The following is a 27,892-nucleotide window of genomic DNA, read 5'->3' on the forward strand; positions in this document are numbered from 1 at the left end:
TTTGGGCTCTCTCGGGTGGGAAGGATCCACCTGCCAAATAAAATATGGTTTTAAATAAGGGAAGAGAGGGGAGAATAAGTTATTGTGGCCTGTGGAGGGGGCTTCACAACCGGAGACCCCGGGGCTGAGCCGGACGGCGGAGCCGGGGCCGGTGCGGAGGCATTTCGCGCCACGGCGTCTGGTTTTTGGGGTGCCGAGCTGCCGGGAGGCGGGCAGGCTCTGCCCCATCCGCGCGGTGACGGGTCCCGGTCCGAGCCGGAGGCGATGCCGTCAGGCACAGTGGCACCTGGTGACCAGCATGTCCTCGAAGAGGGTGGAGACCAGCCTGCCCTCGCCGTCGTAGTGCATCAGCACCATGGGGTCGTAGCCGGCGGGGACGCAGCAGGGCGGCGGGGTGGCTTTGGAGAGGGAGTGCATGCGGGCTTTGATCTGGGCGTGCATGCTGGCCGGCTTGTAGTTGTGGGGACAAGAACCTTCGCAGAACTTCATGTAGTAGCTGTTGGGGGCGATGACCCAGTCCGACCAGCCGATGTCCTGGAAGGAGACCTTGAGCGACTTGAGGCAACACTTCCCGTCGCTCTTCCCGCACTCCTCCTCCAGCCCCCGGGCTCTCCTGGCCGCCCGTCCCGCGGTCTCATGGGTTTCCACCTCCAGCACCAAGGTCTCACCCCCCGAGGTGGCCAGCAAGGCTGAGACGTCGGCTGTGAAGGCCAGCTCCAGGCGCAGCGTGTCCGCGGGACCGGCAGCCCAGGGCTGGATGGCCGCTGTGAGGTCCAGGCTCGGGGCGTCGCGGTCCAGCTCTTGGCTGCGCAGGAGCCGGGGGGTCCCGGGAGCCCCCCCCAGCGTGTAGATGCTGACGTGGGGGGGCACCGAGGCGTTGAGCGGGGACATGCCGGGGGATGCCAGCGATTGCTTGAAGAGCTTCAGCTCCGCCTGCACCACCCGGAGCTGCCGGTGGAAAGCCTGGGTGCGGGAGAGGATGAGATGGTAGCGGTAGGGGCCATGGGGGTCCCGCTCTCCCCGGGGGTCCTGGTCTCCCCGGGGGACGTCCGGCCGGCGCAGCACTGCGGGGACAGGGAGGACAGCTGATGTAAGAGCCGGCAATCCATCCGCGAGCCAGGGCTCGTGACCAGCTCCTGTCGGGCAGCCAAAGCGCCGCCTCCGGGGAATCATCCAAATCCCAAGGGATGCCGAGGCCGGCGAGACCCGGCTCCATCCTCAACCCTGGATCACCTGGGACCCACCGTCCCCGGGGACCCCGGCCTGAGGGTCTCGCCGAGGGGCGGCAGCTGGTGCCGCAGCAGGTGCCCCAGGACCCGGCGGGGTGACCCCCCCACCCTGCGCCCCGGCTGTCCCCCCAGCCCAAGCAGCAGGAGCTGAATCACCCCAGATCCAGCTAAACCCCTAAATCACCCCAGATCCAGCTAAACCCCTAAATCACCCCAGATCCAGCTAAACCCCCAAGCGCAGGGAGCAGCCAGCGGGGGCTCGAGGGACGGCCCCTCCCCTCCGCTCGCCCCCAAGCTGGCTCAAGCCCTGCTCCGAGCACCCGCAGCCGCCACCGCGCTGGTCAGCGCTTTCATCCCAAATTTACTGGTTTTTGCATTTTTAAGCAAACCAGCTGGAAACGGTGGCTCCTCCCCCTGCCGGGGCAAGGGAAGCGGCTGGGGCGAGGATGACCGCGGCCACCGCGATTCATGCCCGGTCATGTCCCGACACACACCGAGGCAGCCGCGCTGACGTGCCCGAGCGGGGACGCGTTGAGGGACACACGCGTGTCCGGGGGGGACGAGGGTCGTGGGATGTGCGTGGAGCCACGGCCACTTACGCGTGGGGCTCAGGCGATGCAGGCGCCTGGTCCCGGGCACGGCTCCCTCCCCCTCCCGGCTCCGGTTCCCCGTCAGCTCGGCCACGTTCTGCTGGTACTGCCGCCGCGCCCTCCGGATGCTCTCCTGGTCCAGCCGGTGCCGGACCGCGGGGGGAGCGGGCATCCCCAGCCGCTCCAGGATCCCCTTTTTGATGGCTTCCAGCTGGAGCCCGTCCTCGTCCCACGCGTGGGGCCTCAGCTCCACGCCGGCGAGAAGCAGCAGGAGCTGGAGGCAGGTGAGGGCAGCCCCCACGTCCCGCAGCACCCTCGGCATCGCGCAGGCAGCCGGCGGTCCCGGGGGGGATTTATTCGCAAAACCTCTCGCGCAAAGGCTGGACGTGCAGCTCCCGGCGATGCTGCCCAGGGGATGAATGAAGTGGACCAGATCTGACTTTATAGGAGCCGAACTTTGCCCGCCCTCCGTCCCCCCTCCCCGTCCCAGCTGCCGGCGGGTGACGCCGGAGTAAACACCCAGCAGGAATCTCTCCTCTCCGCCTGGGATTTCATACGGGAGCTCTGATGGGGCTGGAGTTGGGCAATTTGCAAGCTGGTTTGCAGCTGTGGAGATGAAAACTATGTAATACTTTTTCCCCAACGCAAACATTTCCCTTCCACCCCCCGTTTTCCCCGTGCCAGCTCACGGCCCGGGGGATCCCCCTCACCTCCCCTGCCCCGCCGGCGAGCAGCAAGCGGCCGCGGGCAACGTCCGATGGCCTCGGAGGTGGCAGAGTGGGTGGCGGGGGGTGATGGAGAGGATGATGTGCAGGCAGGCGAGCGCTGCGGGCATCATGGCACGGCTTGTCCATCCCTGCATCCTCGGCTGCCTTCATCCTTCGCCTCGTGCGGGTCCCCGTTGGTAGATGGGTCCCCGCTATCGCCCAGGGCTGAGCCAGGCACGCTGCCCGCTCCCTAAAACCCCTCCAAAGCAGAAGCGGAGCAGGGAAGCGGCGGCTGGGCAGCTTGGCTCGTGCCGGCATATGGATGGAGGAGGGAGCGGATCAGCGTTGGACCTTGTCCCGCCAAACCGGCTGACGACACCGCAGCCCGGCTTGCAGCAGCGGCTCCTCCATGCAGCCGGTGGCAGGTGTGGCCGGGGGACGGCTCTGCCCCGGGTCCGGTCCCTCCTGAAGCAACCGCGGCCGGGGTTACGTTACCCCTGGGCAGCCCGAAGGCAGTCGGGATGGAGCCAGGCACGCCGGTGGCACGGGGCCAGCGGGGCCACATGCGGTGGGAAGCGCCGTGCCAGAGCGGGGCTGCTCGCACGCCGGGGAAGAGAAAACCCACGGTGGGAACAAGCCACCAAGGCCGGCACAGGACCACCCGTCTCTCGCCTTCTCCTAAGGGGTGTTTTGACCAAAAAACCATGAGCAGAGGGATGAGAAACCCCCGGTCGGACGAGGCAACGGGCAGGTCCCCCCCGGCGCCGGCTGGGGCAGGCGAGGCCGTTCCCAAATGTCCTGAGGTTGAGCCAAGCGCCTGGTCTTTAACTGCGCTTCCACCACGGGATGAACGTGCTCACAGTAATCCCGCGATTTACGGCTGTTTACCCTCCGTTCCTCCTCGGGAGCCGGCTCCGGCGTTACTCCTGCCTTTCTCACCCAGTTTCTCGAGGAATTGCCCGAGGCAAAACCGAGACCAAATGTTTCACCCTAAAACGTGGGAAAGGAGAAGTTTGTCAGCACGAGCAGCATCACGTGGAGGGGATCGCCCCGGCTCCGGCTCCTCTGCCCTGCTCTGGATCCATCCGTGCAAGGGATGGATGAAGAGGGGCAGGAGGAGCCCACCCGGAGACCTCGCACCCTTTCACGCTGCCTTTCTCCGCCCGGAGCCTCCAGCTGGGAAAGAAACCCCACGCGTCACTCAGAGGGAAACCTCCGGGCCGGGTTTATCTCGAGCGCTTCACCGTCCCGCTGCTGCCGTGGGTGGCACGTCACCCGTCCCTCCGGCAGCCGGGCAGGGGACGCGCTCGGATGAGCCCCCCCGCAGAACATCTCCCGCGGGGAGCTGGTCCGGGCGCTGGCTCCTGAGCTGGGGCTTTTGCTCCCGCTGGAGCTGTGGGATCCTTCAGGAATTCCCGAGAGCACTCGGATCCCCCCTCCTGGGGATTTTATCAGGTGGGGTGGTTGTAACCCTTCAGCCCCCCAATTCAAGGAAGAAGGCAGAGAAGCATCGCCCCAGGAGGACCACAAACCGCCGGGGAACACCCCAGGGCACAACCGCCACGCCACCCCGCTCCACCCCGAGCGTCTCCGGGTCCCCGGCAGGCGCCAGCCCGGCCGCCAGCATCTCCACCATCTGCAAGGTGCCAAACGCCCTTGTCTAAAGCCAAATCAGAGCCGCGCAGCGTGTCCAGATACAGGATGAGGCCCTGACCCACCAGCAATCACATTGCCCGGCCCTTGAGCAAGACCCGGCAAAACCCTAAATCCTGCAGTTCTGCTTTTGCAATGAATTTTCTAACCGTAGGCACGTTGCGTGGTACGAGCCCCATCCACGAGTGACGCACGGTGGCCCACGCTTGGAGAGCATCAAAGTCTGCCGAAGCCGGATGTTTTCCCCCAAAAGGCGCCAGCCGTGGAAGTCGGAGATTTACAGTCCAGCAACAGCCATAAAACTTGGGTTTTAAGAGCAGCGGTTGTGAATGCCGAGCGACCTGTTATGAAATGTCCCAGCGTGTCCTCACCAGCCTGCAAGATGCGATTGCACAGCCCCAGCCCCGTGCGTAAACAGCATCCCACGTTTCCTCCGGTCCTTGCTGGGCCGTTAGCGCATTATCTTTTGCATCAGAAGGTCAGATTTATGCAACGCCTCTTCCCAGCGGGATGCAGGTTCCTCTCCGGTTAATGCATCCCGCCCGCATCCCTCGGCAAGGTGCAACCGCGGCGCAGCCCTCACCTACCTGGCACGGATCTAGAGCCACGATTTATAGGAGCTCTTGGCCATGGGGTTGCAGGTGGCCGGGGACTCGTGGACCTCGGAGGGGCCGAGACAGGGGCTGAGGGCGAGGAGGAGCTGATGTCCTCATGCCGTGGCTCCTCCGCACGCAGCGAGCAGGAGAGAAACTGGGGATTTTGGTGATTAAAGCATCGCGTGGGGACCAGCAGCTGGAAAGGCTGCTAGAAAGTCTAGCGAAAGCTCAGAGTGTGCACTGCTGAGCCCGGAAAGATGTGAATCATCTTTTCACCTTCTCTCCCCCTCCAGACATGAGGTGGTCGGCAGGAGCACGGTGGGGGACACAGCAGATGCTCGCTGCCATCCCGAGCGTCTCCCAGAGCCACCCACAGCTCCCAGCTGAGCCAGCGCCAGGGAAAGAAGCCAGGTTGCAAATGCTGAGATTAAACACCAAAAGAAACGAGAAGGGAAACATGAACATTAGTCACTTCCCCATGAAACGCAAGCCGGCCGCAGCCTTGAACTTAAACCAACTCGAGCAGGGCTCAGAGCGGGACCGGAGAAGCTCCCGGCGCCGTGCAGGACTGCGGGAGAAGCCCCAAACCGGCCCCACACAACCGGGGCTTCGTAGCTCCTCGGATGCAATTGCCTCCCCAGCTTGATGCGGTCGTGCCCGAGGGGACGGCCCCGCTCCGCTCCCCCGCAGCTCCCCCAGTCAAGGTGAGGGGAGGCCGACGGGGGCGAGCGCGGGCGAGGGGGCTCCGGAGGGTTTCCATTCCCCGAAAAGCGCAAAACTTCCCCGCAGCCGCTCGCCCACGCGCGCTTGCAGAAACCCCGGTTATTTTTGTAGCGTTCGTTATCGCAAGCGGCACGAGGGGAAGTGCTGCCCTCCAGATCTTCGCTCTACCAGTTCCTTGCGGCTGTTGGGCAAGCGGCTCCCGAAAAGGTGCCGAGAGCCTCCGATGAAAGCCAGAGCCCCCCGGGAACGGGTGCGCAGCAGCCCCGGGATCGACAGAGCGAGGTTACAGCACCCCATCATCCAGAGCACCCCTCTGCAAGGCAAACTGGGTGCTCCCCATGACCTACGGGACCTCAGGCGCTCCCCGAAACCACTGGGGCTGAGCAAGTCGGACGCTGGAGGGGGGATATCTCTGCAGACTACCACAAGCCAGGCACATAACACTTTCCCATGGTGTATTTTTCAGGCAAGGGCTAAGAAGGGAAGAGCAGCACGGCTTCCCCAATCTGCTGCCACCACGTGAAGCTCCAAGCAGCCCTTAGGGCTTGGTCTCTAGGGAAGTTGGTGGTCGGAGGCAGCTTCAGCACTTCCAGGAGTAATTTGGGGTGAGAAAACCCTCGGTGGAGGGGAGGAACCCAGCCGGCCTCCGAGGTGCTCCATCGGTCCCGTCATGGAGAAGGTTTGTCCCATCCCGTCTCATTCCAGGTCTGGAAATGGGCACAGCGGGATGGGAGAGGAGGGCTCTCGCTCTGCTGCCAGCGTGGCATGTTTGGGAAGCCGCATCCCGTGTTTTGCCTGCGCTGTCATGATGAAGTGGAAGCTGTCTTGACCTTTAGACATTTCTAAATAAAAGATAAGCAGGATGGGTCAGGTGAGCAAAAAGCAGCTTTTGCCCCGTTGTGGCAGGAATCACATTTTTCTTCCTTTGCTGCAAGTTTACAGCATCTGCCAAAAATGAGACTTCTGCTCCACTTGGACAGAGATGTTTCTGCCTCGACTGCACCCGGGGTCAACGATTAACCTAAATTCCCAGCCGCCTCGGCCCAGGCAGAGCAGGAAATTACTCCAATCCAACTGCCGAAAATGGAAATCTCGCTTGAGAGATCCCCACTCGCTGCCCCGAACACCTTCCCTACAGCACTGCTTTCGGCACGAGGAAGTTCTCCGCTTGCAACGAGCATCTTTCCTGGTCCCTTTCGGGACTCACCCGACAGACGGGTTGACAGCAGGGTCTGTCCTCCGGCTAGGGTGCTTTACAGCTTGCAATGGTATTTCCCCTTCGGCAGACATAAATATGGCATAATGCCTTGAGAGCATCATCTGCACGGGCAGCAGGCAACAAGCTCAGTCCGGGCAGGATGGAAGCGATGGTTGTTGAGAAGCAGCTTTAAAAAGAAGCTTTTCCATGGTGTGAGCCTCTTTCTGCTCAAAGGCGGATGCATCTCGCCACGCCGACGTGCTGAAACAGCCCTCTGCCTCCGTTTTTAGTGTAGCTCCAGCAGGTACCCCCAGGCCGAGGCTTTCGGGAGCATCGTGATCCCTCGGGATGGCGGCGCTGAGCCCAGAAGCGAAGCACAAGGCAGCGGCAAAGCGAAAGCTGCAGCTCAAACCGGGGACCTGTCTTCATGCAGGCTCCAAGCCGCGCTCAGGAGGGACCCAGATGAACTCTAAATCTGTCCTCCAAAAAGCTTTCCAATCCAGAGCAGGGGGGGAAAATAGATGAATGAGATCAAATCCAACCTAGGCACATCCCAGAGCAGCATCTCTTTTACCAAGTAAAGCCTCAGGAGATGCTACAAGGGAAAGACAACCCAGAAAGCTCCTTAAAACCGTAGGATTTCAAAAATCTGGATGGTTTTTTAAGCGCAAGGCACAATTTTGGATGAGGCGTGAGAAGGAAAGCTGCTGAAGGATTAGGCGAGGTTGCTGTTAGCCTAACCTCCAAGAGAAATAAATTCCTTTATTTGTGAACCCGGGCATGGAGCGGGCTTCATGTGCCCGTCAAGAGGGAATTAGTCACCGGAGCGTGACGTGGGGAAGGGCTGTGTACACAGGGCACGGCTGCTCCCGCACCGGAGCATCCACCGCAGCGGGAAGCAGCCGGCGAGGAACAGCAAAAGAGACTTTCCCCCAGGCCTGAGCCGTGATGCTGGTTGGGAACCGGCCAAGAAAACCCCAACCTGTAGCAGAGGTAGGTGTTAACATCCATTTATACCTCCTGGAAGGCTGGAGCCAGACGATGAGGCACCTCCCAGCAGCAGGGAAAGAAAAGCGTGGTTGAAATGCCACGGCGAGGAGCTCCGCCGTGGGGAAATACTTGGCCAGAGCATCATCCCTGGCGCGGGATGCGCATACCGGGAATTCTCCGCTGCTCCGGGAGCCTGTCCATCCCCAGCCACCCAGCCCAGGGTGCAAGAGGCAGCAAACCCTGACCTGGGACCTGCCCGCACATGCCTCCACCGAAGGCAGCAAGGGCTGCTCCGAGCGGGCAGGAAATTCCAGCCATTCCCCTGCACCAGATCCGCAGCTGCGAGTTTCTGATTGAAGCTCTGGGGAGCCCTTCAGCAGCGGCTGTAAGAGAGGGTGGGCTCTCCAGCACCTTTGCTTGAGGTCAGCTTTGATTTGCAAGCCGGGAAAACGCGGAGGGCGAGCAGCCTGCCAGATGGACGCTGCCCAAAAATCCCACCTCATTTACGAAGGGTTTGGAGGGCTTGAGGAGTAGGGGAGGAAGAAGAGGGGGAACAGACCAGGCTGTTACTAGAAAGAATTCAGATTAAGATCTATGAGGAGCCAGTCCACCAAAGAGATCTCCCCAGCTCTCTGGATCTGCATCCAAGAAACCCAAGCGGGATGCTCTGCGATGAGCTTCCTCGCCGCCGACCAGCGAAACCTTCAATCTCTCCCTCCAGAGAGTTCCGGTTGCAAAAACGACCTCATTGACACAGGGCTTACCCAACAGCATGACATCACTCTGGAAACATCGCCTTGCAGGAAAAGCTTATCACCTTATAAAGCAAATTAAAATGAGAGTGATTTCATCAGGGGGTGGCTCACGGGAGAGCCTGTGGCCTCTCTGGGGAGCACACGTCCTGGCTCACCTTTGAGGAAGATCTCAAACCTCCCCGGTGCCCATCGCACGCTGGGTATCAGCGAGTGTCACAAAAGCAGAACACCACAGTGCTCCAAGAAAAGGCTGGAGAACTCAACGAGATCACCACGGCAGCTTGGGGCAGAAACATTCCCAGAGCTAGGACACGAAAAAGAAGACAGAAAAAGCAGAGATTCAAAAAGAACCATGAAGTTTTCCTTTCTGATCCCCCCCTCCAGTCACAAACCACCCTTAACTCTCCGGACCAGGGGCACGGCAAGTCCTCACAGCACAGCTTTTGGGCTGGGACCACTGCGTGACCTCCCCGAGCCCTCGGTACGCTGGGCTGGCTCTGGGCTTTACCAGCGTCTTAGCAAAACCGGGCCTCACGGTGATGAATATCCAACCTGCTCCGCGGAGCAGCTGGCGAGGGGTCAACGCTGAATCACAACATCCTCAGCGCAAGCTCCACACGTGTTGCAGGGACCCGATGCTGTTCCTTCACTGGTGACGCCTCGTTTCTCCCACCGCTGTAACACCAGAGGTGGTGAAAGGCAGGACCACAAGAAGCCCTCAGGACCAAGCTGAAGCTGTTGAAGCGTTGTACCTTCAGGCTGTCCCAGTCCAGGGCTCTGGGGTGAAGCTGTGCACGGTCCGGCTGTATGGCAGCACCATCTGGTGGCACCAGTCCTCCCCGCCACCCCAGTTTGCTCCCAGTCAGGACCAGTGGCAGCAGGAATAGGGTAGCAGCCTGAAAGCAGCCAACACAGGGCTTCTGCCTGTCCTCGGCCGAAGCCAGGTTGCATCACATCCCAACCGGAGCAGCCGCCGTGGCAGCCAGCCTCCGGCAGCACTCAACCGAGAGCGATGAAGCAGCCCGGCGAGGCAAGAAGATGCTCTTGGGGAAGACGGGGAGAGCTCCGGGGTTGCTCTCAAGGAAAGCAGCACGCAGTGGTGCTGAGTTCGGTGCACCCCAGCAGCTTCCAGACATGCTGCTCATCTTCCCACGATCCTCGAGGAAGCTCTTCCTCCAGAAGAGAAGCGTGGCAGAAGAAATCTGGCTAGAAAATGCCTTACAGCGGGTTCCCAAGTGGCTTAGGAAACCTGCGACGGATTTGCAGCCTGTGGATCAAAGCCAGCTTCAGAATCGCAGCAACTTCTGCTGCCAGGGGTCGCCTGCTGCATCCCACAAGGCGGGGATGAAATCCCCTTTGGTCAAGACTAAGTCTATGGAGAGGGGGAGAACTGCTGCTGCCGTTTAAACCCATGTGAGAACAGTAAAGGGTGCGTAAAGCAGAAATACTTCATTAACTGACAGATCTGGAAAAGACTGAAAGGATTTAGGGTCAACCGGGCAACGCAGACTTTGCATGACATGGCTACGAAACTCAAGCTAAAAAGGAAACCGAAGAAGTCAATCGGACGAGCTGTGATCGCCAGCTCCTCATGCATCTGACACTGGCACGCCCCAAAGTTTTACCAGACTTTACCACCTTTCCCCAGGAAAGCAACCATGTCTGGCCCCGCAGCACACTAACACCTCCAAAGAAGCTTTGGGAAGCTCTTTGAACCCTGCCAGAGCATGCGATTACCCTTCTGGTCTTCGGAAGAGATGGCTGCAGCCAGACCTGCTCGCAGGCGAGTCTCACACCCGTTCAGCGTTCTCTTTACCGACGTGCAGAAATACTCTTGACACTCGTGCTCCAGCCGCTGCGGATCCCAGAGGCACCAACAAGCGCAGGCTGGCCCGTAGAGATGGTACCTCATCTAAGAACAGAGAAGGAAGAGCTATTTTTCGTTTGTTTGAAGTAATGCCATGGGTGGGACAAAACCAGAGTTAGTCTTGTCCCGATTCCAGCTTGGGATGCACAGAGGCAACTCCAATCACTGGAGGACCGTGGCTCCAAACTCCACTCTCCAAGACCCAGGGAGAGCTTTTATCAAGCCTTTCCTCGTGAATAATGACAATTGAAAAAAAAAAAATCTGAGTAGAACTGGTGTTTTTGGTGTGAGAAACGTACAAGGGGAGTTACTAATCAGATCCTTTCACCACTGCCTCCTGGAATTACCCAGCTTGGAGTGAAATGGGTAACTCTCAAACCTTGCAAAGAAAAACGGTTATGTAGCTTTTTTTCCCCAAAGCTTTCAGGATTACAGGCTCTCGAGAACTAACCGTGCTGCTGCACGCTTCAGAGTCTTCATCGAACCAGGGGAAGGACACACTCCCCACTCCTCTGTACCCTAATACCAGTAATGCTGAACAATTTTTGCATAAATATTTCAGTGCAGCACTCTCTTTAGAAGGGTGTCTGTTGCTCCGTAAGGCTACGTGGTCTAAGCGAGGGCTGGAAAAATTTACCTCAAAGTACAAAGAAAGAACATAAAGATAAAGGAAACACACATACGTAACAGATGATGGCAAGATAAAACTTCCAAATACTCTTCCGAATAAAATGACACAAACATCCAAGACATGCAGCTGAGGTCTAAGAGAATGAGCCTAGAGAGCATCTGTTCCCATTCCGAAAAACAGCCACGTGGGACAGGGCAGGGGATCCATGCGGCCTCATCTCCAACAGCAGCAGGTGCTTAGGGAACGGCATAAAACCAAATACGCTGTTACCTGGTCAGCCTGTGATCGCTGATATGTAACCACCACCCCACAAAAGGCGTCTTTAAAAATGACTTCTTCCGACGACTGTGAAAGAACACCAGGAGTCAGAGTTAAACTCTTTATTTACTTTGAAACATCAGTTTAAATTTTCAGTTACAAAGTCCAGTCTAGCAATAGCAAGCTGAAAGTATGTTAACGGTTCTTTATTACACAGCCCTTTTGTGACACACTAGATTGTTTGGTTTTACAAGGCACTGCAAGAACACACTGAGAAAAACAGAAGCCCCAACAGATTTAGAATTGTAGCTCCAGGAGTCCTGATAAGCACGAGATCGGCAACACCTGAGATACCCAGACAGACAACTGTTTATGTCACCACAATGAACGAACGGAGGACCCGAGGGGCTGAGTGATGCTGTAACATGCATAACCGAGTCCGAACAAAACACGTCACCTTAAAGAAGAGACAGAATAACCCTCACAGATTTGGCTAACCTAACCAAGAGTGACAACGAAGTAGCAAATACTCTCTTTTTTCCTTTGTCAGGTCCAAGTGTGTGTCAGAAAACCTCGAGAACTCAATTCAGTGCAGTTTCTGAAGAGCATCCTTGGATAAAGGGGATACCGAACAAGTTCAGTTTCTCCCAGTGCCGAAAGCCCAGTCTTTCCACCCACCTTATGTGCAAATGGCTCATCTGTCCCCATCACCACCGCTCTGCTTTCCAAAAGTGAGCCCAGCACAGGACAAGGCACTCCCTGTTTAATCAAAGTAAACATTTGCGATTTAAGAAGCTGGTGCAATAGAAAACCTGAACGTGTATTTAAGTAGCACAGAGTTTTATTTAAGGGCAGTGTAAAGTTTCATTTCCTATATTTAATTCCTATCTATGGGGAGGCATTTTCTTCTCTACTTTGTCTTAAAATAGACTGAGCAGAAGCGGATCTCAGGTTTCAATTAATACGATGAAGAATTAACAATATCCTCAGCTTTGGAGGTTTGGCAGAATATCACTTTCATCACATAAGACACTAATCAGACATGAATACAAGTTTTTTAAGAAAAAGTGCACTTTATACTGCAAAACGTTAGGGTTTCTGGTGCAAAAATAACAAATCCATCTACGTCAAGATGTGTACTTATGGTATCGACTAGGGGTATTTTATCCAAGCCAACAGATACAGTTTGAAAGAAAGCCTTCGCAACTCTGAAATTTCTCTCATTAAAATATCAGCGGATAGCGTATTGAAGTAAGTAAAGGAGACAAGAGGAAGGAAGTTACTTTGTGAAAGTATGTACAAATTAATTGCTGACAATTTTATCATCTGCACTGCAGGATGAAATCTGAAAATCATAATTAAAAAAAAAAAAAACAAAACACACAAGTGTACTTTCTACATCTAAACGTACTGGTTTCCAGTCAGCTTTCAAACACTACCACTCACTCTTAAAGTAGCTTAGTGTCTGAGCATCAGCTGCGTGGTTAGAGAGTTAGAAACACACTATAAGTTAAAAAAGATGCACGAGTCACAACAAGTTAAACCATGAAATAACATGGTCAGACCATAATCGCTGCTTTAGGCTAGCGCTAGCTCTTGTGTTAGTGGGGAATTACCAATTCAACTCATTTACATGGTTTTCCCATTTTTGGTTTTAAGAAGTTCCTCCTACTGCAACTCCTTTTATACATTTCATAAGAAAGCCCGCATCGTTGACCGCGAGGTCAACGAATCACGCACTCAATCAAATGAAGATTATTTGAGTATTAGAAGAAACTTCAGCAGATTATAACTTTTTTAGCCTTTTCATTAACAAAAATAACAACACTGGGAGTCTGTGCTGTCCATTTGTGAGTCTGCAGGCCTGGAAGCTCTCGGGCTTTTATTCCAGGCACGGCACTGCGCGACAGTGGCCCGGAATAATCCCCTTTGCCAGCTGACTGAGGCACTAAAAGGTTCAATATTGCCTGCACAACCAGCAGAGCAGTGAGAGACACAGCAGAGTTTGAATGCTACATCTAAGCGTGACCATCTAGGTAAGTAAATACAAACGGTACAGTCTCCTACCTGACTTACCACGGTACGTGCAGTACAAACCCTACGGAGATAAAGACAAGTTGACATGTTAGATCAGAGCCCTGGTTCGATGAGTCTGTCTTCCTGCTGCGGGCAGCAGGCAGTACCCAACACATCAGGCTACGCTTCACAAGGCGATGCTGCATGCAAACGCCTTCTCGATTTCTGCAAGGAGTCAGCCAGGAAGCATTTATCTCAAATTTACTCTGGACACCTTGCCTTTGAATTTCCCTCCTCTTCAGGGTGAAAGCAGAGCAACCGGTTAGCTTTCATGAAGTCTTAAACTTTTGAACACCCTCAGGTCCCTCCTAGAAGGACTCTTGAAGCTCAGCAGTTCTTGGCTGCAGTCTCATGTCACAACCACACTCAACACCTCTAACCATCTTCATGACCTTTTCATCCTTTCCCACTACTGCCACGTTTAGGAGGAAGCAATCAGGTTGGGAAATACTCCAGATAAGCGTGAACTGCTCTATATGATCTTACAGATCTTGATATCCTTTCCAAAAGCTGCCAAAAAAATTACAAATAGCTTCTGTACAGTGGGTGTTTACCTTCAACCATATCATAAAATCATAGAATATCTCAAGTTGGAAGGGACCCATAAGGACCATCAAGTCCCCCACGAGTCTTTAAGGTAAAGAAACTTTCAAGCTCACAGTTTCTTTTTGCTGTGTTTTATAAAGTAGATTACCATGTTTAATTCAAAGGAAATATCTCCCAACATCAGTGCCACCAAATTATGAAGGAGTTCACGAGTATCTGGAGTTCCTCAAAATCCTCCGCAGCATTTAATAACTGAAACAATTAAATTGTCATCACCAAACTTCACCAACCCGCTAGCCAGTTCCTACTCCAAGCTGCTGGCAAGTAGATAAAATGACATCAGACCCGATACAGTGGAACCTCCCAAATTCTCTCTTCCACACAAAATATTCTCAGCCCCGTTTCTCCGTGAAGCGTATCCCCAGAGACAATTTTGCAGGCATAGGATTGTAAAACTTTACCAGCTTCTACATGTTACAAATTGCAGGCACAGTCATTAACACTAAACCTGAACTTCCTACACTTACTCACTAGCACGAAATTTTTTGTGGTTGGCAACAGGTCTCCCAGTCAGTGCAAATTAGCAAATTCTATTTATTGATGATCTGGAAGAGAAAGCAGATAGTAAGCATTACACAAAACATCAGCTTTTTGAAGCTCTGCATCAGTTTGACGTCGTATTTCCAAAGAAAATATGCACCTATAGGAAAGGCATTATGAATTAATGAATTTAACAAAAAACTTTCATAAAAACAAAAGTATTTAATTTAGGTCAGATTAAATAAAATTAGTTTAATGCCATTTTTAAAAGTTTCACTATACAAAATTTCTCTACCACCAAGACACCCTTTACAAATACAATCTCTGAGGACTAATTCTCAAAAACCCAAAAAGATTATAAAATAAATTATGTTTTCTAAGAAACTGGTCACATGGAAGCTTCACAAAAACAGATTACGAGGAAACGCACAGCTTGAAGTGACGCCCAAAGCGAAGTATTTCCAAAAATGAGATTTTTAACACTGACACGTAGAAGGTCAACCACTGCAGTCCTTAGACAAACAGCAGTCACAGAAATTGGCTCAAGATTTTCCCCTTGGACAGCAGAGAGCACCCAAGAAAGAATATCTATCGGTGTCGAACGGGACGTACTCCACAGAGCTAACTGGCGTGGAAAGCCGTTCTCCCCACGCAGCCACTGCTGTCTACCTTCCCTGCCCCTGAATTTGGAGCCACTCCTCCTCAGCCACATCCAGGGGGATCTCCAAGGCTGCCGGCTCGTACGCTCGAAGGAAGCATAAACGTTCGACAGACACGGACAGACAGGGCACATCTCGCTTGGAGACATTTAGCGCCAACAGAGCCTGACCAGCGACCCGCCTCCAAACCTTCCCCCGGCTCTCCGCGCACGGCCTCCACGGGCATCGCTGGTCCAACCAGCCCTTCCTGCGGCCGCTTCGATTCCACGGTCGTTTTTTTGTTACCGCCTCACTAAACTGTTGATCTTCCACTCCCGTTTTATTCACAACTACATTACACGTAAATTAAATAGCATTACTGAAAATTACTTAAATCAATTGCCGAACTTAGCAGAATACGTGAATCACTCTTTTAAAAGTTTAGCAGCTAAGATACACTGATGACAAAAACTTCTTACCAAATAAAGGAATAAACCTACAAGATAAGTAGCTCAACTATTTGCAAAAATGTGTCAAACCACGAATATTAAACAAAATATTAAATATAATAAATTACTAATCAGAAAGTCTGCCTGCCTGCTGACAATCTGACAAGTGCTACTTCGTATTTGAATGCAAAAGAGAACGTTTACTTCGAAGGCAAACTCTTTTGATCAGGAAAGCCTGTATAGCAAATACAGCGGTAATTTCCTTGATAAACCAGAGGTCTATCCAAAAATCTTCATACACAGGTCCCCTTAGCAAAGTTATTACAACTGCAGAAGTCTTCGTCCTCTCTCAAGGGTTACAAGGAGAAGTGGTATTTCCTCTGTCACTAGACTTCTACTGGAAAACAGCAAGTTAATGGCAGCTCTCACTGAGAGATACTATAGCAGAATCATTCATAATTAGAAAAATTAAAATAATGGTATTTTAAAATGGTTCAAAATGTTGGTTTTTATATATATATATATATTTGTAAAAGTATTAGAATCAAATCACAGACCTCTTCATTTAAATGGCCCCTCAATGAGACCTACCGCTCATCAATTACCAATTTTCTGTCTGTTCCCACCGTAACGTCATCTGTCTTTCGCTGGAGTCTTGTCATTTGGAAGCAAACCCACACGCACGACCAGCGTCAACCACTTCTAAAGTCCTGCTTAGAACCTGCATGTACACTTCCCCAAATTAATTACTGGGAGAGTTCACACAAGAAGCAGCACTTTGTACCCTCCCATTGGGAGGGGGACACTAATAAGCAGCCCGGAATACTCATTCTAAGCAGAATTCCTGGTTTTCAGATAATTGCCTCTGGATAACAGACAGTGGGAATAGGTTTAAGATTTTAGATTTGATTTGGCAGAATGTCTTCGAATCTGCATGTTTGCATATTTATGCCTATAATAAATCAAGGTGGCAACTTCAAATTTAAGTTAAACATTACTCTTTTAACCTTTAACAAGAATGAAAATTTATAACTAAGGAAGTTATAAATTACTCAACCTTCACCTTAAAATAACAGCTAGCACCAAGAGTCTAGGATAAAGATCTCCTGCGGAGAAAGTGGCCTTTAGCAAAGCTATTTAACCGCTAATGATTTGTTTTATACACATAAGAAACAATGTGTTTTGTACAGGAGGTATATGGTTGACTTGAGTGAGGAAGGTGGCATCGAGAGCATAATAAAAAAAGACATTTGGAAATATTTGGCGCAAGTTAGGCTCATACTGTGAACAAAAAAAAAAAAAAAAAAAAGAGCTATCTCCTGCTCCGCAACAAAAGGAACCCAAAACACATCCCTTCTATCTGCAGCTACCAGTTAACCAGCACATTACAGAGACCCTACAAATATTTGGATAATGTGGGGTGAGAAATCAGTGCCTATTTTTCCATTTCAGCAAAGCAATTTCGAAGACTCCTCGTCTCCACCAAGCGCTGTTTTACAACAGACAAACCCACACCATTCCAGGTCTTTGCAGTTATACTTTTACATTATAACCTATAATTCGGGCCAAAGAGGAAAAAACCAAAACAAAGCGAAAGCAAACCTTTCAACTTAAGAACTAGTCATTAGAAGACTGGGTTATCAATTCCCTGCACCTGAACGCCACGTCCAGATGCGGAACTTTCCATCTGCGCTGTATGAGACTGGTCAGTAGCTGTCACGTGGCTGACAGATAAGCTCTGGATAAAGCACAGCACGCACACTTCAGTCGCTTCAGAAATGAGTAGTTGCAGGTGTTTTAACGAAGAGATTTTGAATCCTTTGTTGCCTAGGCTGAAATGCACACATTTCACAAAAAACGTCAACTTCTAGAAGTGGAATTTTCCTTTTTGAAGTCTCCAATTCTGGGTCTGTACGTTTCAGACCGTATTCCCCAGTACTTCAGTAGCAGGGAAAATTTTGGAAGTGCAATACTAGGACAGCTTCTGCCCACTTTCAGTGTTCATGCTGACAATTGATTTTGTCTTCGGAATGCTCCAACACATCAAGCATTTCTTCTATTATAGCCTGTAGTGCCCGACCCAGCTGTTCTGCGGTATATGGTTTTCCCAGCGGAGGCACGTGAACAAAAGCTGACCTCCCGCGGCTCTGGTATAAGGAAGTGTAGTAAGTGAAGTCACAGAGGTACCTGAAACGTAAGAATAGAGCTTATTGAGCAACAAGTGACAAATACAGCGTGCAAACTGCAGGACAGGAGGAACTGTATATTCTTATCATTCAGCATTGCAGCAACCTCCTGCAATAAAGAGTGGAATACAGGCCAGGTATTGTGAGTCTGTGTGATTGCTTTAATCAGATCTAGGACAAAGAAACGTAAAGATCTCTCTTTTTCCCCTGATGATTGGGTGACCACTAAAAAATAGGTGGTATTGCCAGCCCCATGAGAAGTGAAAAGCGTATGAATTGTACGGGCCTCATGAGTTGAGCACGAAGGGAATGTACATTGCAGTATGAGCCTATTTTCCCCATCGATCACTGGCATCCCATACCTGCCGGCATCCTTAGATATAGTGACCGTGACATCCAGCCCCAGTGCTGAGACTCTCTTGCAAACCGTGTCCATGTCAATAATGGAATCGATGCATTCTGGGCCACCTTCTATGCAACACTGAGAGCCTGGGCAGAAACGGCAGTTGTCTAAGCCTTTATAACCTACATTATGGCCACACTTCTCCAGAGTTACAGTCGTAGCCATACCCGAAACACCTACATGAACCACCAACTATAAGAGAAAAGAAACAAGTTAGATCGACCAAAATACAAACGGTGGAGAATCAACAGCCCGCTATTCCCAGTTAAAGACTGATGGAGTTGTTACAGGAGTTCTTGCATGAATATCACAGTAACAAGTCATTTTATCAATGAACTCGTGAGTCCAGTACAGAACAATTCTTCTTGTTTCACCCTCTCCTGGCCTAAATTGTAATTTAATCAGGGTGAAAATGAACGTTGGCACATTCACAGCCCAGGTGGCACAGACTAACCGCGAGCTGTCTAGACAGCCCTTTGCAGTGGCCTCTTCACACCAACTGCTCCCATTAACTGGAGCTCTCTATTCTGAGCTATAAAATTCTACAAATTCAGGTGTTCTCACGACAACAGAGGAAAAGATCTAGTGAGGGACTACCCGTCTGAACGTACATTAAAAATGGGACTTCACATTATGTTCACTGCTGTAACCATGACAGATTTCAACCATTTGCCCTGTCTTTTCTCCTCCTCCCTTTACTCACTCACTTGTGGGCTGTGCTTTTTCCATAATGCAGGAATGAGCCTTTGCACTGTCTGGTATTCAACTGGGACTTCATAGACGTGCAGATCCACATCATCTCGCAGTCCTAGCTTCTCCAACTCCTAAGAACATAGGGAAATAAACAAAACCGAGATGGTCAGACACAAGCTCAGCAGAGGATATACTTCTGGAAAGTTTATTAGCAGAGTGGGTCTGCTGCGAGGGACTAACATCAGCTTACACTACAGGCTGTATGACCTTGTAAACAGCACTGCAAAAAAAAAAAAGACACCATAATGGGGAACAACAAAGGCATCTCCCCACCTGCGTTAACAGTCTTCACCCACAGGGCCGTTTGTTTTGCTCTGATGTGTGTATAACAAAGAAATCAACATTTAACTGACAATAGTTACCAGCAACACCCACACTCAAAAGAAAGGTTGGCTACATTACTTAGAGAGGTATATAGTCATATTCACTTCTTGAAAGAACTAGATATTACGTAGAGAAAGTAGAATTGGGAGGATTATAGTCATTGTCTAATCTGTGCTCTCTCAGGACTGCTGGCCTGGAGAGCAAATCCACATTTGTTTCCAGATAAAGAGCTCTCAGGGTTAGGTGACAGTACTACCAGGCGGTGATTCTGTGCCTGTGAGTCTCCACAAATATTAGCAAACACTCCTCATATGAGAAACTGAAGCAACGCTGGCACACCCTCCTCGACATATTTGTCTTACTTTTATTTTGGCAGAATCTGGAATACAATACAGCCTGTTTCCAAAATGTAAAACAGGTTTCCATCGCTAGCTTTACCTATACCTAATATATTGTACTTAATTTTGCAACATGAGCTGTTACCATTGTAGATTCAACTAACGCAGTAAATTATTTCTCCCTCTATAACGTTAACTAAAGCCATGCCTTGAAAACATCCCAAATATCCAGGCAATAAACTTAGCCAATTTCCTTTAAACCTTTTAAAACACAAAGTGTCAGTTAAACACCTTGCACAGACTTCTTTAAAGCCAGAGGGAAGAGGAAAGATCTTTTTTTTTCCCCAGTATACCTGACTGGAGAGCACACTGTTTCATCCCAACACTGTGAGTCCCCTCTACATACACCCCATGGTCCTGGACACCTCTCCCTCGCTCTTCTTTGGCCTCCGCTTCAACACACTCCAGTCTCGCCAGTAAGGCTTCAGTTCGAGGCTCATTTGGTACTTCAGACTTTACCAGTTTAGCCCAGAACAGGACTTCAGAAGTGAAACCTTTCAGGGCCCTCAAACTTTCAAGAACTCAAGGGAAGGATACACCCACACGGTCTGAAGCCTCTGAAAAACAAACCTAGGAGCCTTGTGCAAGTCTACACCGGGAGGCACTTTTCCAGCAGCTAAAGCGACTTCAGCCATCGTGTTTAATGAGTTCCAACAGCATCTAACTCAGATCAAGTTGCCCTCTGATGAAGACAATGTTTTTTGGCACTCTGAAAAACTTTACAGCTGCTTTTCAAGACTGGTAAGTGACTGTACATGCCATAAAGCTAACAGCTTTTGTCAGAGTCCTCCCACAGCTTTGTCTCCTCTGGAAAGAAGCTGCAAGTGCATCCTTCTCTCTGAAGACAGAAGGAGCCGTGCGCTCTTGCATCTCTACCGCCAGGCCTGTGTTTCAGTTAGAAGAACCAACTCCAGCTTTTCGCAAGTTAATAGACAGCAGAAGCTTGTTGTCTGGTGCTGCTCTTCTCCTCTGAGACATATGTCGGCTGAAAAATGCAAGCTTACTCGTGCCAAAACCTCGAAACGATTACTTGCGCTAACGTCAAAGGGGCTGCATGCACAGCAAGAAAATAACCTGCAACTCTCACATCCATGAACCGCTGTAGCTGTTCTCATGGATCTGAGGTAGAAACAGCAATGTCAGAAGCCACCAAACTATCAAAGGACATTTCAAAATATTCTTGAATGATTAAGTTATCTCTATTTCAGGTTCAGATTCGCTGATCAGAGCCAAGAGCTGCTCTTTCATGCAATTCTTAGGCTTTATTTTCCTGCGCACAGAGATTGTACTTGCAAACTTCAGGCTAAGGAGTGCAGATTAGCTATTTTCAACGAAGCTTACTCAATTTCAAATCTTGTATTTCCCTAGGTTTAAAATTCTTTCAAATTAAAGACAGTTGGAAGGAGGGGACAAGTTGAGGTTTCTGGACTCCCCCATCACAACCCTACCTCCTCTATATAAACATGAGCAGTACCTTAGTGTCCTTTTTTTCTGTAGTTATCAGCATGAGTCGTTTCTTTACTGAGAAAACAAAAACCTTTCACACTTGTACAGACAGACCACGGACAGTGTAACAAGATTGAAGATTACTAAAACACGCAGCAAAGGCAAGAGTAAGACTTTCATGGACCAGCAGATATGAGCAACAACAATGATAAATCACTTGCTCTGGCTCTGAGGGCAAGTCTGATATTAAAGGCTTGCTGTATTGATTAGTGTCTGGCACACACAGACATTCATTACCAGAGATGGATGCTAAGTGATGTTTCATCACATCTTCTTTACACAAATCTGCCTTCAAAACGTTAGCTGGTTTATGTGGTGCGTTAATAAAGTAAGTAGTTTACAAATGAAAGTATTCAAATACAAGTCAGTCTCTTTAGGAAGATCTCCAGCGCGTTAATTGGTAGGAATTCATCACCGCTTCTCTAAAGAGCGTGAAACAGCTCCTCAAGATGAATTTGATCGCGGAAAGTTTTACCGGCTGCGCGGAACAAGCATCTTCAGCGAGCAAGAAACCTCGGGCCTTATGAGCCACACCGTCTCAGTGACAGCTACCTTCTCTGAACGCAGGCGCATTAAACCTTAGCTTTACAAATTCACAACTTTCTTTTAACCAAACACAGCGTTTGCGCGCTTCCATTCAATAATAAAGATGTACGCAGGCCCCCAGACAACTTATTACCCACAGCCTTGTATACCTGACAAATATAGAAAAACGAACATGTTTGACCGATTCCCTGACCCCTCAACAATGGTCGTCTTTGTGAGCCTTTAATATCCTTATCAGGTCTGTCTAGACACCCTGACAGCAATTGTCCTTAGTAATGTCAAAACGCACTCTGACCTCTCTCCTCCTCCTCCTCCTCCTCCGGCTCAGCCAGAAGCACTTCAGGGGGATGAAGGCAGGAGCCCATTAGCTTCACAGTCCACGGGGCACACCTGTGTCTGCACCCAAGTCACACCGGGAAGGCCAGAAAACGCACGGAGCAGAAAGCCCGTTTCAGTAACTTCTTCTTGAAAGGAAGGTCCCTCCCAAGCAAAAATGGCAGCTGAAAAAAATCCTCAAATGAAATACTAAAACGATGAAAACACGGAACAGCAAATCCACATTAACACAGAATACTTTTACTGTAAGCCTTAAAAAAGAAAGCAGAAAGACGCTATTCTTCACTCTGAATTTAGAGGAAATCTCTCCCCCGTGCGTAAAAGCCTCCAAACATTTAATCTTCACATTATTAGAATGCTACTGCCACTATTTAAAGTACCCACGTGTAAAAATCGTTTAGCTTTCAAAAACAAACAGCTCTTCTAGAAATTCACTGCAGTCAGAGGGAAGACACCCCGTATCCGTGTTCTATGTGAGAGGCCAAATAAAACCAAAAAGAGGACTGGAAAGAAAAGCAGAGAATTTTGTCCTCGGGATGCAGGATAATAAAAGATGTAATAAACCAGAACTAGCTTAGCCCTAAAGCTAGGAAGGATTTACAAAGATTGTTTAATTGATTTTTCTTCTATTAAAATGCAGATCACACCGTCTGGGATTCAGAAACTCAGACACGCCTTTGTGTCCACTCAGCTCCATGAAGTCCCCTGTCTGAAACTTGCACAATGCCCAACTCGCATGTGCTCAAAGACATGCTGTTCCTTTTTGTCTGGGCCTCTCAGGGCTGAGACGGGCTAAGGAAAGGCAAATCCTCCCCGCTGCCTGGAAGTTTATGTTTTTAGTTACAACCTAGCGCGAGCTATTAAACAGGACTCGGAGGAAGATGGGCTCCAACGCGGCAGATCGCACACCAGCAACTCCAGTTTTATACTCTCAAAACACCCCCAAGCCCATAAAATGAATTTAAAATGCACGTGATTACTTCATCTATCAGCCGCACAGCTGAGCAGCCATCAGTGCCTCGAGCTGCCGGGCTGAAGGAATGACACGCCATTTCTCTTTATAGGAATTACACATTAGGTTTGTTTTTGTAAGCAACATCAGAACACCCACCACTCTTCCTGTCCTAGATGCACAATACCCTTTTGTCTGTCTCCTCTAGAATAAAAGTAGCTTGTTTACAATAACTGACACACACGAGTAAGAACAAACCAAATCAATTAGCCGCACTACTGTATTTCAGTAATGTGCAATTTTTTTCCACATACACAGCTTGCATTTTTCCCCAAACTTAAGCTGCGCAAACCCTAACTCAAATATATTCACGTCCAAAAGGCTCTCGGAGGCAAAGGTTTCGTCTTTTCATACCAGCCAACACATTAGACAGCTGGACATTAGTTGACTGTAATTGATTAGAGTTTGTGATTTAATTTAAAAGCATTCTAAAGAAGATATTAATCTCAGAGCTCTGAAGGGAAGAGAGATGTGTTGGGGAGAAAAATAGATTTAATTCCCTGGGCAACTGTACTAAAAGGTACCCTTGAATTCCCAGTAGCTTTGTCATAAACCACATCCAGAAGTGACAAACAAGGAAGAAGCGGGATAATGTGGCAGCCCTCCTAGCTAATGTTTTTACAGCAAGTAACCTTAATTTCTTCGTTTAGCCGGGCATCTAGCAAAAGTTTGATTTCTTCTTCTCGCCTCATTTGTGAATATATCAGTGTTACCCAGAGGAACACGTTCATGCAGATATGCAGCTACAAGTGGCACAAACTTGATTTGTTCGAGCGCGTACGATCTGCTCGAGCAACGATCCTCCACGAGCACTCCTGTCTCCAGCAAGGTCCAACTCCGTCAGTCAAGGACCACTTGCTGCTGCTTCTCGGCAGAGAGGAGGCTGGCTCCGGAGTAAACACTGCCTGATCCCCCCACGCCTCCCACTTCACCCGCCGCAGCCGAAAGCAGGCGGCCGCAAAAAGAACCGAGGGGAAAGGAGGCAGCGGCGGCTGCTTTGCTTTGGAGTCAGAGTCCTGACGTTGAGACCCACGTTGGACGAGTCTGCAGTACGCTTGACTCCACAAGACTACCAGGTGGAGGACTTGGCTTAAAGGTTAACCAACTTGCCCAGATTCAAGCTAGAACTGAGAGAAAAACACAAAAATTCTTCTGGGTTTGTTTATTTATTTTGAATTCTCTACAGCAGAGGAAGATTCCAGGCTCCCTGCCCCGTTTAACATCGTGCAAACCTATGGAGCCTATGAATTCCTTACTTGCCGCAGCTACATTAACTCAATCTCATTAAATTCTACTAGCTAAGGGATTGTTTTCTGAGAAGTGAATAAAACATTACCCAGCCGACCATCTGGAGCGAACTGGTCTCAGTTAATAAACGGGGAAGACAAGTTATAAAAGAGCTGCAAACTAAAATTTGTACGGGTATGTTATCAGCACGGCTCTGTTTTAACTTGCTAAGAACGAAGTTACGTGTTACCTGAACTGCAATCCAACTGGCGTTAACAGCGTGCTCTCCAAACGGACCAAACCCTGGAAGAGAAGTAAAAATCCACAGTGATGAAGTCATCCTTACAGGTTTCATTAAACTAAGTTGCAAAGCGGTCTGCACTCTCCTGGTTTATATATCCTGAAAGAAAACCCACTTCTTCTAATACCCAATCCTTATTTACTTTACATCCAAGTACTAAATAAAAGACCTTCACAGAAATGTCTGAACTATACACCTTTTACTGTGAAGGAAAACAATAGCTTGCCTCAAAAGAAACTCTTTTTTCCCAACAGACGCTGGGAAAGCATATTTTTTCCTTCCTGACCAGGTCAGAAAAGCTTGTTATTAACAGATAAGTTGACCGATGTCACAGAATGAGAATCATTATTGGATTTTCTATTCCTGATTGTTTTAGCCCACAGCAGATGCTTCCACAAATGCAGACAAGCCTGCCTTGAATATTTCTTCTCTGCTCAGGTCTTCACCAAGATCTCCGTTAGGATTAGTTATGCTTTACGAGGAAATAAACAAAACGCTGCTGACAACCCACCTACACCAAGCAGCAAAGGTTATGATAGCGTTATCAAAAATACTTACTCACCACGTCTAAATTTCCTAATGAATAACTTAGAGTTAACTAGTAATCCATAACATCTTTTCCTGAGCAAGCACACAAAGGTTAGGCAATTTATCTGGGTGCAATGTCAATATGCTTTAATTTAAAATGTCAGAGTTACCCTATGAGCCTAATGCAATTAGGAGACATAAATTCTGTCTAACTCGTGAAAGGATTTGAGAGGGACTACAAATATTATATGACACGTTAATGGAAACATTCTATTTGCTATCAACAGCAAGTCTGAGGTTATACTGCACAGGACGACGTAAGGAATTTGCACAGCATGGGCTCCTCCACGCTGATGGATCTCTTACAATCTAACCAATGTCGATTATCTCCCCAAAATAAATCTTCCGAAGGTTTCCACAAAATCAAAATGTAGGCGTGTTTTCCTGTGAGCAAACCTCCAATGTTACTAAGACAATCTACAACTGCAGCACGGGCGAACAAGTCAAATAATCGAATGCCTCTTCAGTTGTTTCTGCAAGTCAGGGATGTCCTACACGACTCTCTGGAAACAAACAGTCGCGACCTGTTAGGTTTCATTCCTAAAGAAATCAAAATAGTCTTACAAAAGAAATAAAATACACCTATTTCTTTAACAATTCAGCCACTGGAAGGCTGAAATTCTACAGGTGCCTGGGCAAACGTAGCCCTCTCAGTCTGAAGCCAAATGTGAACTGGCACAGATACAACTGGGCTATTGCTCCTCTGACTCATCTCCTATACAGATCCCTCGTGTTCTCTCTTTCGCAGAAGACAAGCAACTCTGTCGGCAACACCAAACTCCACCGAGCATGCCCAGGAGTTCCTCTGCACCCACAATAGGGCCCTCCAAGGCTCATTAGCAGTAAACCAGCTGCAGAGATCTTTACAGGATTATCTCCTTAAAGAGTTCTAAAAAAGAAATTGCACACAAATAATACTTATCCTCAGCGAGCACGTGCTCGTAACTGAACGGGAACACAACGCCATTGCTAGTTTTAAAAAGGAATTTAACGCGACATCGATGACAGGTTATCAAATACAGGTAGACCTGACAAGATAACCACTGCATTTTAGAAACAAACTTCCCTGAAAACAGGGAGAAAAGAGAGAGGAGAAGTACTGCAAGCAGCAGAGTATTTACTGACACAAGTTTTCTGTTTAGTCACGGCCAAGTGCGGCCGCTCAGCGATAGAAACGGGTTTGGGAAAGCCAGAATTTGCCACCTGCTTCTTCGCTCTCCACAACTGTTCTCTGCAAAGACACTCGCCTCCAATTAAAACCGCTCCAGCGCGTCGACGACAACGAACCCCTCGCCCCCGCGCTCGCTATTCAAACGGCCTCAACTTCAGCTGCTGGGGGGAGACCTGAATAGTTTCACCGAGTTCCCCATTTGTCACAGAACTGCCTTCCCCACAAATCAAGCCTTCGTCCTTTGTACCCCGGGGAAAGGAGCCTGACAAGCTCTCGCCTGCGACGCCGGGGCCTCTCATTCCCTCGCTTATTCTTCCCCAAGGCGCTTCTGCCGTGCTGCGTGGGTTATTTTGATAACAGCTTCGACACCTTGATGGCTCCGGATGGGGTGGTCAGCGAGCAAATGCCCCCCCCGCGCTCTGATTGCTTTTCCTGCCCCTTGGGAGATTCAGTCCCCTTCTTTCCCCAGCCAGCAAACCCTTGCGGAGGATCAGGGGTGGAAGAGGGGGATCCCAAAGCCCCCCTGCCCGGCCAAGTGTTAGGAAAGCTGCTGTAAAGCCCCTCACCAAAACATGTACCCCCCAGCTCCTGAAACCCCCCCCACAGCAGGCTCCCTGCCTCCCCGTTCCCCAAAGCCCCTCAGACCCTGTCCTCCACCCCCAGGGCTCCCGCTTATCACCCCACCCAGGGGACAGCCCCCCTCAAACAGCCCCCCAAGGTACAGCCCCCCCCATTCCCTCTTTAGTCACTCCCTGATGGGACAGCCCCCCTCCCCAGCTCCTGGCTATCTACACCCCCCCACTCACCTCAGGGAAAGGGCCCCCCATCTGCCCCCCCCAGCCCCCATTTACCCCCTCACTGCCCCCCTCTCAGGACAGCCCCCCCTTATCTCCCCTCCCCTCAGGATCCCCCCCAGGACAGCCCCCCTCAGAATCCCCCCCTCAGGATCCGATTCCCCCCCCCCAGGACAGCCCCCCTCGTCTGTCCCCCTCAGAATCGCCCCCCTCCCCAGGATCCCCCTCAGGACAGCCCCCCCTCAGGATCCCCCTCAGGACAGCCCCCCCTCATCTGCCCCCCCCCCCGCCCCCGGACAGCTCCCCCGGCCGCCCCCGCCGCCCCGTACCCGTCACCACCACCGCCCGCCGCGGCTTCTCCATCGCGGCTCCGTCCCGTCCCGTCCCGCCGCCGCCGCCCCGCACTGAGCGCGCGGCCCCGCCCCGCCACCGAGCGCGCTCCGCCCCGCCGCCTAGAGCGGCCCCCCCGCGACCACCGAGCGCGCTCCGCCCCGCCGCCTAGAGCGGCCCCCCCGCGACCACCGAGCGCGCTCCGCCCAGCCGCCTAGAGCGGCCCATGCGAGCCGCTTCCGCCGCCGGGGCGGAAGTCGCTCAGCGGGAGGGGCCGGGCGGCAGGGCTGCCTCGGGGCGACCCGGGAGGGGCTGGGCCCGGAGCCGCTTTACCGTTGAACGGCGCCCTCCGGGCCTGGCGGGAGGCTGTAAAGGGCTCCTGGCCGCCTCAGCGCGGGCCCCGGTGGGAGTTGGTTAAACCGTTACAAAACGCTCAGCCTGATCCACGCGCGGGGCTCTCCTCCCCCCGGGGAGGCTGCGGGGGGGCCTGGGGGGGAGCACAAACCGGGGCCTGGATCCGCGGGTACCGGGAGGGGCCGCAGAGGACGCCGGGAAGCCGGCGCGTGCGTCG

The 27,892-nt window shown here is 50.9% G+C and overlaps 2 protein-coding genes across 7 annotated transcripts; both read right to left on the reverse strand.

Annotated features, from left to right (window-relative positions):
- Nucleotides 1–27: 27 nt before the first annotated feature.
- GDF15 (growth differentiation factor 15) lies at nucleotides 28–17,138 on the reverse strand. 3 transcript variants are annotated; one of them, XM_075175239.1, is made up of 6 exons: nucleotides 8,994–10,263; nucleotides 8,597–8,745; nucleotides 4,329–6,340; nucleotides 2,530–3,702; nucleotides 1,829–2,425; nucleotides 28–1,064 (listed from the first exon to the last, which is right to left on the reverse strand). In XM_075175239.1, the coding sequence occupies exons 5-6, from the start codon at nucleotides 2,139–2,141 to the stop codon at nucleotides 271–273; spliced, it is 1,107 nt and encodes a 368-aa protein (XP_075031340.1). In that variant the 5' UTR covers nucleotides 2,142–2,425; nucleotides 2,530–3,702; nucleotides 4,329–6,340; nucleotides 8,597–8,745; nucleotides 8,994–10,263; the 3' UTR covers nucleotides 28–270. The 3 variants fall into 3 exon arrangements, 2 of the variants coding, with proteins under 2 accessions (XP_075031340.1, XP_075031341.1); XM_075175240.1 differs by lacking the exons at nucleotides 1,829–2,425; nucleotides 2,530–3,702; nucleotides 4,329–6,340; nucleotides 8,597–8,745 and adding an exon at nucleotides 17,049–17,138 and having other exon boundaries at nucleotides 10,179–10,353; XR_012677526.1 differs by lacking the exons at nucleotides 28–1,064; nucleotides 1,829–2,425; nucleotides 2,530–3,702; nucleotides 4,329–6,340 and adding an exon at nucleotides 7,045–8,503.
- Nucleotides 11,305–27,887, reverse strand: PGPEP1 (pyroglutamyl-peptidase I). 4 transcript variants are annotated; one of them, XM_075175246.1, is made up of 5 exons: nucleotides 27,827–27,887; nucleotides 24,388–24,440; nucleotides 18,743–18,859; nucleotides 17,995–18,227; nucleotides 11,305–17,633 (listed from the first exon to the last, which is right to left on the reverse strand). In XM_075175246.1, the coding sequence occupies exons 4-5, from the start codon at nucleotides 18,198–18,200 to the stop codon at nucleotides 17,441–17,443; spliced, it is 399 nt and encodes a 132-aa protein (XP_075031347.1). In that variant the 5' UTR covers nucleotides 18,201–18,227; nucleotides 18,743–18,859; nucleotides 24,388–24,440; nucleotides 27,827–27,887; the 3' UTR covers nucleotides 11,305–17,440. The 4 variants fall into 4 exon arrangements, with proteins under 4 accessions (XP_075031347.1, XP_075031344.1, XP_075031346.1 ...); XM_075175243.1 differs by lacking the exon at nucleotides 27,827–27,887 and adding an exon at nucleotides 27,321–27,388; XM_075175245.1 differs by lacking the exon at nucleotides 27,827–27,887 and adding an exon at nucleotides 26,152–26,724.
- Nucleotides 27,888–27,892: the final 5 nt, after the last annotated feature.

The sequence above is a fragment of the Calonectris borealis genome, chromosome 28, assembly GCF_964195595.1.
Source record: "Calonectris borealis chromosome 28, bCalBor7.hap1.2, whole genome shotgun sequence".
NCBI lineage: Eukaryota > Metazoa > Chordata > Aves > Procellariiformes > Procellariidae > Calonectris > Calonectris borealis.

What these genes read in the sequence shown, in the direction of transcription:
- GDF15 (XM_075175239.1), bottom strand. Translation starts at nt 2,141, where the DNA reads ATGCCGAGGGTGCTGCGGGACGTGGGGGCTGCCCTCACCTGCCTCCAG. An exon ending in GCATCGCCTGAGCCCCACGC is followed by an intron (nt 1,065 to 1,828) that starts GTAAGTGGCCGT and finishes CTGTCCCCGCAG; the next exon opens with TGCTGCGCCGGCCGGACGTC.
- PGPEP1 (XM_075175243.1), bottom strand. Translation starts at nt 27,354, where the DNA reads ATGGAGAAGCCGCGGCGGGCGGTGGTGGTGACGG. An exon ending in CCAGTTGGATTGCAGTTCAG is followed by an intron (nt 18,860 to 24,387) that starts GTAACACGTAAC and finishes CTATGTTCTTAG; the next exon opens with GAGTTGGAGAAGCTAGGACT. An exon ending in GGAAAAAGCACAGCCCACAA is followed by an intron (nt 18,228 to 18,742) that starts GTGAGTGAGTAA and finishes TTTCTCTTATAG; the next exon opens with TTGGTGGTTCATGTAGGTGT.